The 19,473-nt window shown below is 40.7% G+C and overlaps 2 protein-coding genes across 3 annotated transcripts; one reads left to right on the top strand and one right to left on the bottom strand.

The window, feature by feature from the left end:
- Positions 1-3,156: 3,156 nt before the first annotated feature.
- Positions 3,157-8,472, bottom strand: LOC104448834 (unconventional myosin-XVIIIa). 2 transcript variants are annotated; one of them, XM_010062750.3, is made up of 9 exons: positions 8,110-8,472; positions 7,846-7,990; positions 7,441-7,641; positions 7,227-7,349; positions 7,016-7,050; positions 6,821-6,917; positions 4,692-6,686; positions 4,289-4,399; positions 3,157-3,837 (listed from the first exon to the last, which is right to left on the bottom strand). In XM_010062750.3, the coding sequence occupies exons 2-9, from the start codon at positions 7,921-7,923 to the stop codon at positions 3,553-3,555; spliced, it is 2,925 nt and encodes a 974-aa protein (XP_010061052.2). In that variant the 5' UTR covers positions 7,924-7,990; positions 8,110-8,472; the 3' UTR covers positions 3,157-3,552. The 2 variants fall into 2 exon arrangements, with proteins under 2 accessions (XP_010061052.2, XP_018715947.2); XM_018860402.2 differs by lacking the exon at positions 8,110-8,472 and having other exon boundaries at positions 7,846-8,096.
- A 5,126-nt stretch (positions 8,473-13,598) lies between these two features.
- Positions 13,599-17,341, top strand: LOC104448842 (transmembrane ascorbate ferrireductase 1). The gene is made up of 4 exons (XM_010062763.2): positions 13,599-13,888; positions 16,212-16,260; positions 16,377-16,576; positions 16,772-17,341. The coding sequence occupies exons 1-4, from the start codon at positions 13,742-13,744 to the stop codon at positions 17,069-17,071; spliced, it is 696 nt and encodes a 231-aa protein (XP_010061065.2). The 5' UTR covers positions 13,599-13,741; the 3' UTR covers positions 17,072-17,341.
- The last annotated feature ends 2,132 nt before the right edge of the window (positions 17,342-19,473 follow it).

A 19,473-nucleotide genomic window follows, 5' to 3' on the forward strand; every position in this document is an offset into this window, starting at 1 on the left:
TCCTCAGAGAAGCGACACGCAGGGGCCCGACGCGTGTGGCGTGGCTCGGCGACGCGTGGCGAGAGGGACGTGGCTCGACTGTTCGAGTAAGGAAGCAGAGTGGATAACCACTATCGACGTGGTCTATGCTCGCGTAGATGACGATCGGAGTTCATTAACTTCTCCGGCAATGGTGCCGTCGGCCGCGCTGTGGTGGGTCCCGCTTTAGCAAACCGACGGTGCAAGCACGAGTCCACGTAGCGAGGGATCTGTCCGAGAGAGACCAATAATCAAGCCTGTCTACATCACGAACCAAGTTCGACAAAAAAGGAAAATACATCACGAACGAAGCACTCTGCCGACACTTCGAACAACTTCTTTAGTAATAATGCACCACGATTGGTAAAAAGTCCAAAGCAAACCATTTCCACGTTTGGAATGGTAAATCGAATCTAAACGTTGACCTCGCTATGGCAATTGTTTATAGTCATCGTCATCGACACCCAGAAATATTCAAGTGTTGTAATCGGCCAACTTGATCAACAAGCGTTCGCCAGAATGATGAAAGAGATAGAAAGTGGTTAAGTAATTGGTCAGTAAAGTACATTCTATTAATAAGGAGACACGTTTCTGATTATTTGAGGTTGTCAAGAAGTAGCAACTTAATCGTTGGAGCAAAGAAGTAGATAAATGTTGGAGACTAATTTAGTTAACGGGAAAGAACTCAAGATGTGATTGTCAAAAGTAATAGAATCAATATAAACTGTTAAGAATAATGGAATCGACGTGATTGTCATAGTTGTGAAATTGATAATTTCATATGTTGTAACTATTTGTATTGTAGATAAGTGTTGTTGAATAATATGAGCCATGTAGAGTATGTTTATTTTCTTAGTAACCATTTATATAAGTTGCATGTGTAAATTTTGAATTGTGATTTATACAAAGGATTGCCAATTTATCCAAGGATGCATATTATTTTAGTTGGAATGTGTTTTACATTTTTAGTACCATTTACATCGATAACAACAATTGTTCCTTATGTTTTTACTTTTAAATTCTCGTCATTTATATTTTCCATTCGAGAATCAACAAAAACCTTTGTCGATTCGATTATGTCATGAGCTTGAAAGGTATTTCACTTTTTCGGTGAATCACATGCGGACCATGATATTTCTCTTGTATGATCTAACTCATTTCGGAACTCGAAATCAAGTATGCAATTCGCTAAAAGATGGGGGGGAGAGCCTTGGTCAAATTGGAAACGTACGGCGAAGGCAAAAGGTGATTTACATCTATTTCTATCATAGGCTTAGGTAATGGGCTTTTTTCTTGGACCAGTTTTGTTAGGTTGGGCTACAAGTCAGAGGGACTCAAGAATTGTAACTCCGTCTCGATCTAGCTTCTGCTTTAACCTTTACCTCACCACAAAAGATGAGCCAAAATCCTTACAGAGACCTCCGTGGCCTGTTCATTTGATATGCAAGGATGGCAAGCTCCATAGATGCTTCCTTCTTTTAATGTGCCGGTAATTACACATCCTATGTTCCTAATTTGTAAAGTATTTTTTTTCTTGCCATATACTCAATAATACATTATCCTTATTTTACATTCAGGTGATCTTGAGATCTAGACGATAATTTAGATGATTTTTTTTTAAAGACTTGCTTAGGTCCAACCTTGATCTACTTTTCAACTTTAAAATATATATATCCATGTGAAAAAATTTCTAAAAGAGTATAAATATCAAAATTATTAATGAAAAAATTACAATTTACCTAATTTCTAGTGACTTATTGTTAGTTCTTTGATACTTTTATAAGATTAATAAGTCTTCTTTTACACTCGACTAGTTATCAACTTTTCTTTTTTAATCTTTAATTTGTCTTTTCTTAAGAACAACCTAATTTTAGCAATTTTTCTTTGAATGTCTCACAACTCATGGAGTTACTTATTAGTGTTTATGCAGTTCTATAATTTATCAACTTTCGTCGTCAACCTATTTTTATTTGTCTCTTTTACATAACTATTTAATTTATTGACTTTCATATAGATTTACCGATCTTACATTGTATGACTTATCGGCTTTTCTCCCATTAATATGATTTAAGCTGCTTACTAATATTTATTTTAAAAAGATATTTTAAAAACCAATTGCCTTCCTTGCAAACCTAGTAAATTTACCAACTTCTAAAAAATTACCAACCTTATTTCGAATGATAACCAACTTTTATCCAATCAAGTTCCCTATGAATTTTGAGTTACTGACTTTTTTGAGTCAATCATCGGCGCTTATTTTGTTTTTCTAAATTATCGATCTCTTATTTTTTACAAAAGGACCTTCTCTGCCATTTGCGGTGACACCTATGTATGGATAGTATCCTAATGGAGAATAGATTAAGATAAAGGCACCCATTTAAGAATTTTTTAGAAGAAAATTAATTTGAGATAGATGTGTCGTGAAAGTAACGGTGTTAATTTTTAACACTTACTGATAACTGAAATTTACAAGCATGAAAAAATTATTACATTTTTGGGGGTAGTATCATAGAATTCTGCTTATATGGAGTTCGCGCCAAATTCGAATTCCTCCCCCTGAAATCCTCTCTGAAAAACTTGATATGCAGAACAGGGAAGATGATCACTCTCTCAATACAATGGGTATGGTCGAGACACCGCACTCTCTCGAGGTTTCCGGCGTGATTTTTCTGTTACGGCGATCGGAAATGGAGGTTCCACGACGGGCCATCACTTCGCGGTCAAAGTGGGCAAGTGAATTTCCATCATCGCTAGCTTTCTATATTCACAAACCGATCACCGAATCACACGCATCACGGTACTCGACCGCTAGTGAGATGTTAGGGGTTTGGTTCTCAGAAGGAATCTGGTATAGTTTCGGGAGAGGACGCGGCTAGTGGGCGGTATCTTTCTGTCTGGAACTGCAGAGGTTAGAATTTTGCTTTAGGACGGCCGAAATTTAACTAGCCAGTTCTGTTGTGCGGACGTGTATCGATCCGATTGAGGCTTTCTCGGTTGACCAAGCTGCTGATTAGGAGTTTTGTGGGAGGTCCTTCAGCGGTCCTTATTCCGGATACTGGTGTTGCTACTGGTCTGGTCCGGTCCGGTCCGCGTCTTGCTCTAGCCAATTATGATTTTGTATCGCTGTGATGGTCCCAGTTACATCCTAATTGTTATATTTCTTCTCTTTCGCAATGCTTTGAGCAGTAATGACTCTAGGTATCACACCATGCTGGAACTCTCTGAAAGGAAGTACCCGTTAAAGAAGACAGCATTATCGTAGGCGAACATTGCCCCAGGTATTAGAATTGCCGCAATCATGAATGTAATGTACAATCAATCGCCTGCATAGATCAACTGCATCTGCTGCTTCTTGATATGCCAGTGATCTGAGACGAGAAGAGCAAGAGATCCTTTTCTCGTAAGAATATCTGACCGTTGTGTAGGATTCGATTCCTGACCCGACTTCGTGTTTTTCTCACTCAGTGTCGACAGCTTCACGCGGGCTCTGCTGTCTACCTGCATTGTTCTTCCTCAATTTTTGACATTCTTGCTCTATTGTTTCCTACTATTTTTGAGGTTGCGGACGGTCATCACAAGTTGTTGCCTTTCCCCTTCTACCTCAGCAAATCGGAGACTTATCTCCGAGTACCTTTCTTCCATATCCTTTAATTCTTGCTCCATTGATTTGTTCCTTTCGGTTAGCACTGCCAGCTCAGCACGCAAGACGTCACAGTTATCTTCACTTCGGACGATGGGGTTCCCATTGATGTGCTGTGCTTTATCAACTTCCCCTGACTTCCGATGGCTTCGACTGCTTCTACCAGCATGTTTCACATCCTATGAAGTAAATCACGAGATATCGACTTGTAATTCTTCATTTAGGTGAAATGGTATGGAAGCATTCATACAAATGGGGATGATGTTACAGGCTGTTATATAGATGAATCTAGTAAAGATATATGGGACAATTTAGATTGCAATAGTTTTTGGGTCAAAGAAATTGATCATAATTATGATGCCAAGGACCGGAATCTGTGTGCTAGTCTCATTAAGGTAGGTTAACAGATGTCCCATAACAACAACTGCACAGAATATTTGAAAGGCACTCCCCAACCCCCCTCTTGAAAGAACACTTCTCTTAATATTAATTTTCTTTTCCTTTTTCTAGGTGCCAACTGAACCAAAGTCCTTACACCTCTGAAAAGCGGAAAAAGGCTCGGATTCATTGCCTAAAAAAAAGGATTGTATGGTGATTCACGATTGAGATTTCAACAGATAAGTGACGAACCTCTAGCTGTTCCATGCTTTTGCATAGTTCTTCAATGATGTTTCTGAGGTTCTCCGCATCTCTTAGCCAAGCCGGTTTTTCTGCTCCCTTGTCCTTAAGTTTGATTTGGTTCTGTCAGACATAGTGAACCGTCAAACATAGACACAAAACAAGGGAAAGATGATGACCTAACTTATACGTAAAAAGAAGTAGCGCACGTTTGATGTAAATTTAATATGTTATGGGCACTTAGGCCAAAAGGAAAACATTGTGGGTACGAATTTATGATCAAATAGAGGTGGCTGACTCTTGTTTGATAACTGTCTGTGCATCCGGAATTTGTGATACTGCTTGAATAAATATCTGAACGAATAAGAAGAGGATATTCAATCATATACACGACTGCTAAAGGTTAAAGTATTACCTTAAGTGATACCAATATCTCACTTAAGCTGGCAAGCATTTCAGGAATGCAAAGTGCAGTCGATTGGTAATTGCATGGAGTTGTGTTTCTATCTATGGATGCAGCTTGAATACAGTTGCTGGCAAATGTATCAGTTCCTTTGGTGATTTGCTCTTCTATCCTTGTTAATTCTCTTTGTAGTTCAAGAAGCTGCTTCGTCAGACTCTGTTTCTCCTTCTGTTCTTTCTGCAAGATGTGCTTTAGATTTTGTTGTTGAGCTGTGAGGTTTTCCAGCTTGGACTGCATGCTTGCAATCATCTTTCCCTTCTCTTCCTTCAAGGATCTCTCAGCTGTGAGGTATTCTGCTTTGATGTCATCCTTCTCCTTTCTGAGTCTCTCTATTTCGGATTTGAGAGTTTCCATCTCCTTCGAGGAAGCCTCGTGTTTTTGTTCGTCATTATTTTGCACATATTCAAGTAGCTTGGATTTGTTGTTGAGCTCCATTTTAATATGCTCCATTTCTGTTGCTCTCAGGACAAGTTGAGTGCAAAGCTCTTGTACTTTTACTTCATATTGATCGTTTCTCAGTCGTAACTCTTCATTGGCTTTCTGAAGCATCTCTTCCAAATTTTCTTTTTGCTGGCGGAGTTCACTGGCTTCATTCACTGCTTTAACTGCCAGCTTCTCATGCTCATCAAGTTTAGATGTCATTTCTACTGAAAGCCTTTTGAATTCCTCCTGAAGTCTTTCAGCAGCAACGGCGTTATTCCACCTGGTCTTCCTCAATGCCTCCTCTGCTCGTATTGCCCTGTGCTCCAACTCAACTTTGGCTTGTGTCATGGCTTCTAAATCTTGTTCAAACCCTTGAGCTTGCTTGTCTATTTCTTTCTCAAAATGTTTAACTTGGCTTTCCAGTGCATTAATGGAAAGCAATGACTCGGAAAGTTCTTGCGCCTGCCTCTTGACCACGGATTCTAATTTTTCTATCTGTGCCTCAAGTTCTCTGATATGAGCTGAAGACTCTGAGCGCTCAACCTGTTCATTCATCTCTTCTTGTAGACACCGTTCTTCCAGCTTGGTAGTTATATGGTGATTTTCCTGTTTTAAGATCTCATAGTCCAAGGTTAGCTGCTCTAAACGTGTCTCCAGTTCTTCATTCTGTTTCTTGTACGAATCTATCTCACCATGCTGGTCTTCCATCTTTCGCTTCAGCAAGTCCACTTCAATTGCATCACTTCGCTTCATGCGACGTTTTGGCCATCCATCGCATTCCTGAGACTCTTCAAGATTCTCTTTGATCTTGCTAGTAAGATGAGATATCTCTGCATTTTTATCCTTTGACGCCTGATCAAGATCTCTTACAGCTAGAACTAACTCAGAGTTAGAATCTTGAGTTTCATGCAGCTGCAACCGGAGATCAACATTCAAGTCTTTTTCACGATCAAGTTCTTGTCTTAATGCTTGTAGTTGGGCTTTTGTCTCCTCGTATTCAAGCTGTAGTTTGCCAAGAGTTTCTGCCTCTTTGGTATCTATCCGGCGAGACCTGAGTTGTTCACATTCCATTTGGAGTGCATCTTTCTCCTCCTCGAGGCTTGAAATTTGGGTAGATAAACTTTGCCCCCGTTTGGTCTCTTTCGCAATCTGTTTCCTCAGAGATTGTAACTCCAGTTCTGATAGTGTGGACTGCCTTGTTAAGCTATCAATTTCGTTCCTGAGTTTTTCAATTGTTGCATCCGAAGATTCTTTATGAAGCCTGTCTGTTCTTAATTGCTCATCAGCGTTATTTAAAGAATCGGTTAAGCTTCCATCGGAAGCTGAACCTAGAGACCACTCTGTAATGGACCGTCTATGTTTATTGTTTGATGCTGCCCCTGAACCAGCTGTTTTTCTCGGAGGCATCGAACTTTGTCTAATAGGAGGTTCCTGAGGGATGCTCCTATTTTTAGTTTCAAGCTTTCCAGCATTTGGCTCGGGATATGATACGAGAGGTGGCATGCTTTCATCTAAGTACGCATCCTAGAAATGCAGTCAAAAATCAAATTTAGGTTCTGCAAAAACCTAGAAATGGTTGGCATTTTCAAGATCCTGAAATTTCCTCATTGTGAAATCTTAAAGGGCCAAGATTGCAGTTAAAGATGAGAACACCTTACTTCGAAATAATTATGCTGGTCCTCATCTTCTGCACTGAGAATGCTCAGTTGGTTCTTCAGGGATCCCTCATGGGAAGATAATGGATCTTCAATTTCTCTGAGGATGGTGGATGATTTCACAATTTATTTCGTGAGAAGGAAAAGAAATAGCTTTGGAATGATCAAGAAATATTGACAGATAATACTACAATTTACCTTTGGTCTGAACCCTCCACCTTCTGGATTGTCACCTATTCGAGCAAATTGCTTTTGGTTAGATAAATAGATGCCTTTTCAAGTTCTTGTGATCTGAGATTGATAACATACTCCATGCAGGCAAAATTAAAATGGAATCTAGTGGCCAAACATTTCCCAACTTGTCAACAAGCATAACACACACACACACACACACAAACACAGAGCTCACATGTAAAACTGCTCCGGAGTTTGCAAACTTCAGTGGCAGAGAGAGAGTGTACGGTTCATTTTCTGCTGCAAAATCTGCAAAATCAATTGAAGCTTCTCCAAGACATCCTGCCTTTGATGATCCCTGGGCGAAACAAAGAAAATTGTTTAAGCCTCAGCATTTGTTGACAAGATCACAGTTGACAATAGAACAGATGAATGTGGCTTTTCCTCACCGCTGAAACAATGAAGTGGTATATTTTCTCTTTGACCTTCCCTGTTTTTGACTCTCTGATGAGCTTCACTGTTTCATATACAGGATTCTCCCAAGAACAGATCCCATCCTGTACAGCAGCTTTCTCTAGCTTCACTGTCGGCTTGCTGACACCGTCAGGTACCAGAGATATTGTTAAGGTAGATTTCTTTGACTTGGGAACCTGGTGATGAATGTGAAATTGCAAATTAGATCCAAATGTATAAATTGTGAAAACTGTCTACTTCCCATCGCAACAGTAAACATTTCACCAGTTTCCAGATCCGATGATCTCAATTGCCCAGTTTCTAAATTGCCAGAGTTACTGCTTTCAGCTTCGGAACATCAATTCCAGTCTAAAGATGTTGATTTTCTGAGTTAAAAATACCTGAGTTGCCTGAAACTGCAACTTGAAGACTGCTTTGATCTTGTTCTTGTCGCTTCTCCATCTTCCTGACTTGAACATTGTTCGTACCTCCCCACTTTACTGACTCTCAATAGAGTTCCGTAGGAGGGCCACTGTCATTGCCGTGCTACAAAAGGAAGCAGCAAATGCTCTTCTTGTCAGAAGCAACCGAAATATTCCGTCATTAAGAGCGAAAGGAAAGAATGTATCTTGTTTCTCTCCAACTGAGAGGAGAGGAAGTGCAACCTGAGACTTGAGTAAGGGCTTCCCCTCTGGCTCGGTTGAACTCAATTTCTGCTACGCAGTGGATTGGGAAGACTCGAGCTGGAGAGAGTTTTGGAATGAAGGACAGTCAATGATGACCCGGCTAAAGGCGAAAAGATACCTTGCCTAAAAACAAATGAAGAAGCTTCTCATCCGTAGCTCCACAGGAACACGTAAACCATCCAAAAGAATTCAGTACAGCAATTTGCCAGATATGAGTTCGATTTTGCTGTTATGCTCAAGTCCTGGTCCCACACTTTCATGGCCATGTTCCCACTCTCTTCTCTTTTCGAGCTGCCTTGTCAGATAACACAGCAAAGCATCTATTTCGGGTCACGATAAAGAAATAGTGTGTTGTTAATATATTCAATTTCTGATTCCACTACGAAGGTTTTGCTGTGTCATTCAAGAGTATAATTTTATGTGCTGGGTAGATGAGTCGGCCGCTACAAGCCTACTAATGCTACGGATCCGAGTCCGCCAAATTGCATCTGCTAGTGCTAATAGCAAGGAAAAGAAATTCCTGGGTCCTCATTTAAAGCGAGGCACCAACCTAAACAGGTGGAGCGTGGAATCTGCCAGTGAAGTAGCAGCTCTTTAATGATCATGTCATTATGGAATGGTCGTTAGTTGTTACAATGTGGGCAACTGCACTTTACAGAATTTTATAAAGCGCTCCATCCTGCTCTCTTTTTCTTTTTCCTTTTCTTTTTCTTCTGTGGGGGTAAGGCTAGGCCATGCTGCTTGTGAATGGGGATATGATTAAAGACTTGACTAAAGTTAAATAAACAGTCTACAAACTTGCTACAAGCTTTAAGTATATATCAAGGCATGCATCCTTTAATTCTCTTCACTTTCTCGGAAAAGCAGCTCTTTGTCACAGGCGGGAAACGAAAATCTCTCCCAAAAGAGCGGCTTTCTTACCAAGAAGGGTGGATAAGGCCGCCTGTGGAGAGAGTTTGTCGTTAGCCGACGGTGCATGACAGACATGCGTACTTTTATGGATGGTAACAGAGTTGCATCCCATGTGATGATCCAATCAGAAGTGGGCCAAACCGTCCTCTAACTCTCGGTCTATGCCTTTCAACTTTTACGCAAATGTATGGTGCAGTCCTGCGGTAGAGCATTTAAGAGCGCATGTCAAGAGGAAGTGATGATTTCATGATTGCATTTGCATGCCCCATTCACGGTCAACCTCAGGCCAAGTTGCTTCCTAAATGAGTGAAAATTGCACATGGCCGGTCTCGCACATGCTTCCTAACTCTCCTTAGTTTTCTAATCGACTGACAGCCCAGTGGAGAGCAATGCATGTACTAGGGCTTCCTAATTCATTTAAATACACGAGTGGATGAGAAACGTGTCAAACTTAAGTAGAAATGCAATCAGACTGATTAGGGAGACCTAACATCTTGGGTTTTTCATTGAATATATTTTTCTATCACTCGTGAAATTGAACAAGTACTTTTTTTTTCATCAAATTACCAACATAATTAATAGGACACTTCATAGGTTTGGGTTTACATAACGTGAGTTTCTTCATTGTTGAAAAAGGAAAATAGAAAATCTCTTAAGGATGAGATGATAAATTGAGAGTCATGTAGGATGTAATGCAAATTCCTAGAATAATTGAAGCTTACCATATGGAGAAGCTTTATTGGTACCAAAGTAAATTCATTTTCCATGGCGGCTATATTTAAGAAATGGTGTCTCGCAAAATTGATCCAATTAAAAGGTTTAGAACCGAATTGATACTAATGTAACAAATTTGTGATTTTTTTTATACTCTTTATTATTTTATCATTCATTGTAATTTCTCCATGCCCCACTCTTTTTAACCTCCATATATTGTTTGGTACACTCATTTGGTTTTCTTAATATTCTAGCTATAGCGACATTAAATCTTTCGATGTGTTAACAATTCGAGGCACGTTGGGTGGGATCGGTGGGATCAAAAAGGTTTTCATAATTAAAAGCGATGCTTTACCCTTTGCGTGAATATTATTCAATAACCTGCCCCCTGTCAGCGACATTTCGGACTCCACGTGACTTGACCTCGCATCCACGGCATTTTACAGAACATAAAGTTTTAATGCTCTGGATTGAATCTTTTGACTTTTAGATCTGCCACACTTATTGAACCCAGAGCCAGAGTGTCATCCAACTTTCTTTACTAAAAAAAATAAGAGGTACAAAAGTACAAATTATAAACAAATTACATGCACAACATGCATGGACGTGGGACACTTCCGATCAAACGTCGCGGGAAGGACCACCTCCCTTCATTAGTTAATCTTCCGTCGTACCAACGTTTCCATCACATGATGCTTGAATGGCTACCGAGTTTATTCCCGGCACGTTGGCCCATCCGCACCCACCTACGAAGTTGCGCGGACACGTTCGGTGGTCCTACGGAGCTTGACAACGAAAACGCCCTGTCATTTGGCCCACTCCGCGCCTCTCTTTCGGCGGTTGTCGTTGGGCTCCAATGCGGTGGCACAGCCATCATACAAGACCGCTCCGGTGCTCTCGGGCCTCGCTAGGCCATCTAGGTGGTATCTAGAAAGTGAATGCTATTTCAAGCAATCGAGTCTGAACTAAAATTTCAACCTTCGTTTTTTCAGATTTTGAGATATCTTATCTTGGAGCAAGCATAGAGCATTCTTCTTGGGACTACGAGAAACAGTCTACGTTATACCGGCTGATGACATGACAGATGACGCTGGCTCAAATCTTTTCCATTTTTGGAGAAATTTGTGTTCCTTCTTTTCAATTATGTTCACGGTGCGCACCCGCTCTCCTAATTTTTTGTTTTAGTTTTGGGGAAGACGTTAGAGTACTTTCACCGGATCTAAATTTTTGTTGTTAATCATCTGCTCGTCTGGGCCACGAACAAACGTATTGACATGAAATCGCGATTCTAGCTTCCATTCCATTGAAGCTGGAGAGCCGGGCTGCCCATCATGCAGAGTCGATCGAGGCCAAGAATTCAGGCCGCTGAGGAAGCGTCTGTCCCAGAGCACGTCCGCCCGTCACCCAAGGGTATTTCAGTTTGGGCCTATGGCACATACTCAGCCCAATAAAAGAGAGGGGATAGGCCCCTAAAGCCCACTTAAGGATAAATCGAGGATTAATGTCACAAAAACCTAAAACTAGTACACCTAAGATAAATTTATCTTCGGCTAATTTTTATTAAATTTTATTGTCAAATTGTTAAGTTAGACGACGAGTAGGAGTTGACAAATGAACCAATTTTAGGTTTTATCTTTTGTTTATTACGGTGCATCGTTTGAATTAATTTAATTTAATGAAAACTAATCAATGGTAATTTTATAACAAATGTTCAAGTTTGGATTTTTTTTTGAAAAAATTAATTTGAAATAAATTTATTACAAATATATGAATTTAATTTTTTTTGTGGTAGTAATTCTAAAATCAATGCCAATGTACTTTTTGTTGTAGAAATTAAAATCTTTACCACATTCTCGAAGTTTTGTCCAGTTGAAAGGAGTCACTCGAGAGTAGTAGGTTGCATCAACTCAAGATTCTCCATTCATCGGGACCATCACAAATCGCATTATTGAGCAAAATCAATTCAATGTTACCAACTCTGTTCACCTAATTCGCCAATGTCCTCGTCGAGGACATTAATGTCAGGCAATTCTTACAGCAAAGACTAGTAAAATAACTGAACAGTGAAAAGCATCATTTACCGGTTGCAATTAATACCCTACCAGAACGAGTGATTAGCAATACACTCGAAGTGCCGATTTCCTGCAGAACTACTACTTAGGGAAGTAAAAGAAAACCAGATGTGTCCGAAATAAAAGAAAATAGGAGCTTTCATTTGATTGATCAAGGAGCACAACTCGAAGATTCTGATCCCCAGCATAAAACGGCAAATCTGAGCGGATTTGGAACACCACCCATCTCCATAAATGTTCCTGGTCCACTTGCCTAGGTGGGTCCGTTATCAGAAGAGGAAGATATCTTTTCTTTTTGTAGGGGGAAAAAAAGAAACGGGGCAAAAAATTTAACAAAAATTAAAGCGTACGCAACCTTGTATAAAGTAATATTTTTTTAACAGTGTATAAAGTAATATTTACACAAGCGATTTTATGCACTTCAGAATTGAGGATTTTATCCACCAAATCTTTCATTAGCCATCAATAAGGCTAACTGTATAATTTTATTTTATTTTACATTGATAATATATAGTGCCAAGCTAAAGTCGACGTTACTAAAATTTGTACCGTTCCACACATTCATAATTATACTTACGAAGTAGCAAGCAAAAAAACGAAAATATAGATAAAAATTGACTCACCAAAAATAAAAATTTAAGCTTATGGATTTTGTAGGATCGTTTGTAGAGTTGAAGAAAAATTACGGATCACAAGCAAAATTAGATGGGCCCGGTCTAAATTGCAGTGATGTCACCAGTGACTTCAGCGGCCGATAAGTAATGACTACAGGACATTCTGGTCTTGAACGCCATCTTTTGAATAATTGCGGTAAATGACAAACCCTCTCGAATCCTATCTCATTTCGATCGGATCCAAGAAGCGGACGTTAGAAAATTCCCGAGGGGAAATTTCGAAGTTGCCATTCTTTTTTTGGTCAAAGTTGCCCCTCGAGTTTGCTATTTTCCTAAATTATTCCTTGTTAAAAAAATGAATAATGACATAAGTATTTCATGAATTTTGATTTAATATGCCATGTTTTTACTAAACTTTTAATTTATTCAACATAATTTTTACACTTTAACTCAATATGCAATGTGATATTCGGCATATATTTAATATAGTCCTTAAATTATATAGAAATATTTAATGTTGTTATATAATTAAGGGATTAAATTGAATATCTACAAAAAAGTTTAGAGATCATTTTGAACAAATTAAAAATTTAGAAACGATATTGCATATTTGGTTAAAATTTAAGAACAAGTTGAAGAACCGCATTACACACCATTTTTGTTATTATCTTGAAAGAAAAAGTAAAAGGATTATGGAAGATTGGATTTCAATAAGTTGGGAGCTCTTGCAAGGAGGCCCATTGCCCTATTTTTCCATTCCTACTAGTTTCGCCCTAAGTTTGTTAATTGAGTTGTGTTTCTATATTATGCATCCATCTAAATCATTGAAATTTATAGCTCTCGTAATAAAATTTAAAAGGCACACGTGCGAACCTGAAATGCACTCTCCTGTACTCGACTTGATTAGTGCAATGATAACCTGTCGATTTCTCATTCCCCCCGGCAATTTTCAAGAATAACTTTCGCTTTTCAGATTAAAACAAGAGAGAAAATAACAACGAAAGGGAGAGATAGGCCTAGGCCTAGGCCCCGCGGAAATTGATAATAGAGCAGGTGACGTGGCAGCCACACAGAGGGGAAGCTGAGGGACGACCGATGGACGGTCAAGATTAGACCTCCAGAATAACTGGTAAGAAAAACAGAGGCAACGAGATAGAACACGAACGACCCCTCCTAGCGCAGAACAGTATACAAATCCGTATTCGCTTTCTCGCGCTTTCGTTCACCACTCTCTGTCTTCTCGTCTCGTCCTCCATTCGACAGATCGAGAGAGAGAGAGAGAGGGGGAGAGGGGGAGAGATGGCGCTGATAGGGCTGAAGGCGACGCCGTTCGCGGCGGTGGCGCAGCTGCTGGCAGTCACGGGCGTGGTGCTGGTGCTGGTCTGGTGCATCTCCTTCATGGGCGGCTTGGCCTGGGAAGCCACCAACAAAAGTCTCATCTTCAACGTAAGACACCCTCTTCCCTCTCTCTCTCTCTCTCTGTGTCCGCCTGTGCTCGAGCGCGGCAAAAGGAAAAAAACCTGGTTTTCTCTGTCATGGACTTCAGGGCGCTCACGTCCTGTTTGCCGAAATGATCGCCGGCCTGCGTAAATGCTGTTCACCGAACGAGGAAGAGAGACGACTTTGCCCCTCTCTCCCTCCCTCCCTCTCTCTCCTCGGCGGCAGCCAATGGCAACCGTACGCATGAAATGTCTTGTTTGTTTGATCGGTTGTTGCGCTTTGGTCTCTTCGTGGGTGGGGCACCGAAATTACGTCAATGCCCCCCTCCCTCTCCCCTCTTCCATTTTTCCATCTTCCTCTTTTTTTTTTTCGTTTCGTTCGGCTGTTTTCTGGGCTAATGTGGACATGGAGAATAGGGGGGGAAAAAGAAACTACACGCAACGCCATGTTCATTGGCGTTTCGGAATCTGCTGGGTTTCAATCTTTCTCCTCACTTCTCGGGGAATCTGATGCTGTGGACCGCATGTGCGTAGCTGCGCTGCACGACATCGATTTTCTCCTCTCACCCACCAGCACACATGTGAAGTCGCTATATAATAATAGCCACGAAACGTCTGATAAAAATAGTATTTTGATTTTTTTTAACAGTATTCAGCAGAGTAAGACAGGAAAAGTAATGCGCTGAAAATTACAAATTTTCGCCGTTTGATTGTTTAGACATGTACCCATCTGCAGATTTTCAAGAAATAGAAAATCTAGTTTCTTTAGAATTTATCTTTGCTACGAGATAAGCACCCTTGTGGATGCCACGATCTTACCTACCTTTCCAATTTGGCGCACCCGCCCGTCAGCCTTAGCGCTTTCATGGTTGGTGTGCAATTTAGGATAAGCTCATACGTTCCCAATTGTCTCTCCGACGCATGATTTATCTCGAATTCCAAACAATCGTTTTCTTATGCCCTTTCTTTTCTTTTACTTTTTTAGTCTTTACTTACTGTCCAGACACAACAATGTCAAAAAAAGAAAAAAGTGTACCCTTTAGGAGTAACGATGGAGAAACTGCTGGTTTGGATATATATCTTCTATGTATTAAGTGAAAACCCTAATTTTCTCACTTTTTATTTTTTCATAAATCTACCTCTCATAAAATAATAAGAAAAAGTAAATAATTAATTCTCATCCACCAACTAAGCTCCACTCAATAATTACTATCCTTACCCATTCCTTTTTTCCTTTTTGAGACATCCCCCCATCTATTTTTTGTTATTTTTCTTATTTGTTTACGCAATCTTGTACATGCACGTAGCGCGTGCTCAACACTAGCCGGGGAATTGCTCCCGAAATTGCGATAAGCATGTAGCCACGTTCCCGTCTCATATTGAAACGACGATCGCAGAAAATATCCAGGTACATAATGAATTTGTGTGGCCATTGCTTATCCGGTTTGGCCCCATGTTGAATTTAGTTAGAACGATCGGTCCAAGGCTCACGTGTTTCTCTTTCGCCTGTCCAGTGTCCAAGAAATATTGATGGATCTGACCCGTTGCCAATTGGCTTTACTAGTTCCTAGAACACGTGTCCAACTTGTCTTTTAGCTCCCAGCAAAGCATCTCCCCTGTGTTCATGTCACATGTCACGCGATGTCCGGAACTTCTCGAGTTGCTGGAGTTCTTGTTTCTAGGTTTTGTTCTTGTCAGCGCGGATGGATCCTGCGAATCCATGATTTATCACACATGTTTAGAAAGTGATTAATCAAGAAAAATTGAAGTTTCCTGACCTGAAATCGCTAATGTAATTAGGAAAAATCATCATAATCTCTATTGCCAGCTTTTTCTTTAAGAGGTTTATGTCCTTTTTTGTTCAATCAACGTCCTTGATAATAATGAAAAAATGAATTTTCATGTAATTGAGAATGTCACTTAACATAAATATAAGAGGGCCTCGCATCGAGATTGCCATCGTCGTATTCCCCTTGTTGTCTAACAACTGACGGGACTCTTTTAGCATCTCTCTGTCCCCATGATCATGTCCATTCTAGTGAAAAAGAAAAAGAAAAAGAAGAATCATCATTTTTATATGACATGTCAAATATCAAATTGCGTTTAAGCTATATGTTGTGTTATTCTCGAATTTGTCTTATACTTTTCTTTTGCCCGTCATGTTGCATTAATAGGTTAATTTTGTTGTTACTAATTTACCATCATGTCTGGGACAATTCTCTACCGTCTCATGACTTCACTGTTTCTATCGTCCCTTTCTTCTGTTCCGAACGGAACATCCCTCTCGCTATTATAAAGTTCTCACACCAGGTCTGTGCCGTTGATGACAGCTGCATCCCGTGCTGATGCTAATTGGCTTGATCATCATCGGAGGTGAAGGTAATGAGAATTGAGCCGACATGTCGTCTCATCATTTTATCTGTAAACTCTTCGGATCAGCGAGCGAACCATGGGTTAACACTAGTCGGAATCTTTCTCTTTTCCACAAAATGCAGCGATAATAACTTACAAGACATTGCCTCTGAACAAAGAAACCAAGAAGCTAATACACATGGTGCTACACGCCATCGCTTTGATCCTCGGCATCATCGGAGTTTATGCCGCGTTCAAGTATCACAACGAGAGCTCCATTGCCAACCTCTACAGCTTGCACTCCTGGCTCGGGATCTGCATCATCGTGCTCTACGGCATTCAGGTGAGTTTGCTTTTCTCTTCCGAGCTATGTTTATCTGCATTTCCAAGGCCTGAGAAACACAATGTAGATACGACTGATTCGCCATCATCGGCTGTGACTGGAATCGCCTAATCGTACTTAGTTCTAATATACATTATGGAGCTAACTTTCGTGTCGTCGATCGCCCTCATCTGAGACTAAGGAGATGATGTGCAGTGGATATATGGATTCGTCATCTTCTTCTACCCCGGAGGACCGAGCACCCTGAGGAGCGACTCGCTTCCGTGGCACGTGCTGTTCGGGTTGTTCGTGTACATACTGGCGGTCGCAAATGCGGCGCTAGGCTTCTTGGAGAAGCTCACGTTCCTGGAGAACTCGGGGCTCGCGAAGTTCGGTTCCGAGGCCATCCTCGTCAACTTCACCGCGGTCGTGACGGTACTGTTCGGGACCTTTGTCATAGTCACCGTTCTTTCTCAGCCCGTCATTGAAGACGACTACTCCTACTCCGCAATCTAGATCGTGCCCTATTATTGAATAAGATTGCTTTATGTATAGAACATCCACGGATCATTCGTGGTAGCAGATGTACGATGAATACGTGAGGAACACTGAATTGTCAACTTTGTCATGCTTAGCAAATTCAATGTTCTTATGGTTATCTCTAGAGTTATTCCAATTGAATTTCACTTAATTAGGACTTAGGAACTTGGGCTATCTTTGGAGATTAGAAAGTTGATACAAGGATTCTAATTGAAAAATCCGGCATGATGTTGTCGGGGATTTGATGGTGGTCAGAGACCATCGGCAATGCCTTTGCGTGATCTTGGTATGATCTGTATGGACAGTTGGATCTCATACTTTTGTTGTTTTGCTACCCCCAACATCGTGCAATGTAATCGAGATGCATCGACAAATGCATTTCCACTTAAAAAACAAGAAGAAGAGAGGAATGGGCCTGCTCAGCATTGTGGGCTTTAAGAGCACGCATGAAGGGCCCATTTGAAAGGGCCTGTGGGCCCATTTTTGGCTCGCTTTTGAGAAGTTGTTGAAAGGAGAGGCGGTGCCATGCTTTTCTCTCTCGCGACGTCGACGGGCTGCCGATCTCCCATCGTTGCTGGTACCTTGACTTGGAGTGTAGTGCTTGGAGAGATGAAATCACCGGTGAAGTCATCCTTCTCTAGTCACGAGCAATGGGAATATGGACGAGAAAGATGACATAAATGATTTATGAATTTTGATCTCTAATATACAATGCAGTTTCTGAACTTTAGTCAAATATGTAATGTTATTTTTAAACTTTTAATTTATTTAATGTGGTTATACGTTCAATTTAGTCTCCGAATCATATGAAATTTTTTAATGCCGATATAGTTTAAAGACCAAATTGAATATATATAAAAAAAAATTAGAGATTGCACTGAACAAATTAAAGTTTATAGGCTATATTGTGCATTAAAAGTTTATATATCACATTGCACACTATTTACATCATTATCTCAATATAGATATCCCGTGTGGAGTGGAACGGGCAAGGCCAGATTGCACCACGTGGTAGGAGCCCAAGAGGAGATCCGAGCGGGGACAAATCTGTCTTTCGAAGTAATAGACAGGAGAGCAATGTTCTCTCGGGACTTTTTTTATATTTTTTTTTAACGTATGTGCGTCGACGAGGAAAGAGCCAGCGAAGCATTCATTTTGGGGGAGGGCCCACAACGCGACAGCTGGTCCTGTCGTTGCGCATCCCTCCCGTTGAGGACATCACGAAAGACAAAGCCCCCCCGATCACGATGGCGATCCCTCTCCGTCCGGTCGGCCCGACAACGGCATCAGAATCTGGAATTTAACCCATCTCCCCCCATGGACATTCGACAGGTCCATCGTACCACTGAAAAGTTTTCAGTGAAAACCACTTTTTGCATGAGCAACGCGGTTCAATAGCTTGCCGGCCCATCGATACACTCCTTAGATGGCTCGAGGACTGCACAAAATCAAATCACAATGCCCTTTTAGATCGAAAGAGATTTATGGGTCTTCATTATCACTTGGAACGGGTCGTGCCGTCTCTCTCTCTCTCTCTCTCTCCCACGGTGATTCTCTACCCGATCCACCTTGGCTTGTTTGAAGAGAGCCATTTGCATCCGGAGATGCTTCCTAATTTTGCTCATGGTTTCAATTGTCACGTATTCATTATGTTATCGCGATTCGCCAGATCTTCTCTTAAATATCCTGATTAGCGAAAGCTCCTATTTTGAGATTGAAATTAAGGTGAGACCCAAAAAGGAAAGAGAAAAAGCCAGCCACTTTCGGTGGATGGATTTTGCATTGATACATGGCGATCTTTATCCAATAAAGGGATTGATTGAGAGAGGAATTGAAATGAGCCGCTTGTCCCCAACCCCAGGGCATCCCCACCACACCCAAAAATAAATAAATTAATTAATTAATAAGATCCCCATTTTCACCGGGAAAAGCCAATCCACCATATAAAGATTCATCATCATCACCATCTTTCTTCTATTTAAATATATAAAACACAAATAAAAGTCCGCCATAGATTCCAAGAGATACTCAGGCCCATCAAGTGTAAAGACCATTTAGACCTCGGATACCTGTTCCATCAATGCTAGGTAAATGTGGTGCGGCTCATTGAGGAAACCGGACGACATAGAAGTTTGTCGTATTGGATTTTGGACATCTCTAGGTTGCGATAGCTCTGCTAGAAACATCTAGGGCTTGATGTCATCAATTCAACAGCAGAGCCTAATTTCCAAATTTGAGGGTACCCCTTGGACGTGGTCTTGAAAATTGGTTGAATCGCTGCCAAATTTGGTACTATAAGTTTATAACCTCACGCCAAAGGGTTTCATTCTATACTTCAAAAAGGCTCCGACCCTAAAATTGCACATGGGTCCACCATT

This window comes from Eucalyptus grandis, chromosome 1 (genome assembly GCF_016545825.1).
Source record: "Eucalyptus grandis isolate ANBG69807.140 chromosome 1, ASM1654582v1, whole genome shotgun sequence".
In the NCBI taxonomy this organism is placed as follows: Eukaryota; Viridiplantae; Streptophyta; class Magnoliopsida; order Myrtales; family Myrtaceae; genus Eucalyptus; species Eucalyptus grandis.

Bases quoted from the DNA above. Each gene is read 5' to 3' on its own strand.
- LOC104448834 (XM_010062750.3), bottom strand. From the start codon at position 7,923: ATGTTCAAGTCAGGAAGATGGAGAAGCGACAAGAACAAGATCAAAGCA. The intron at 7,642-7,845 runs GTATTTTTAACT...ATTCATCACCAG, and splicing joins TGCAGTTTCAGGCAACTCAG to GTTCCCAAGTCAAAGAAATC. The intron at 4,400-4,691 runs GTAATACTTTAA...TATGTCTGACAG, and splicing joins AGATATTGGTATCACTTAAG to AACCAAATCAAACTTAAGGA.
- LOC104448842 (XM_010062763.2), top strand. From the start codon at position 13,742: ATGGCGCTGATAGGGCTGAAGGCGACGCCGTTCGCGGCGGTGGCGCAG. The intron at 16,261-16,376 runs GTAATGAGAATT...CACAAAATGCAG, and splicing joins GATCATCATCGGAGGTGAAG to CGATAATAACTTACAAGACA. The intron at 16,577-16,771 runs GTGAGTTTGCTT...GATGATGTGCAG, and splicing joins TCGTGCTCTACGGCATTCAG to TGGATATATGGATTCGTCAT.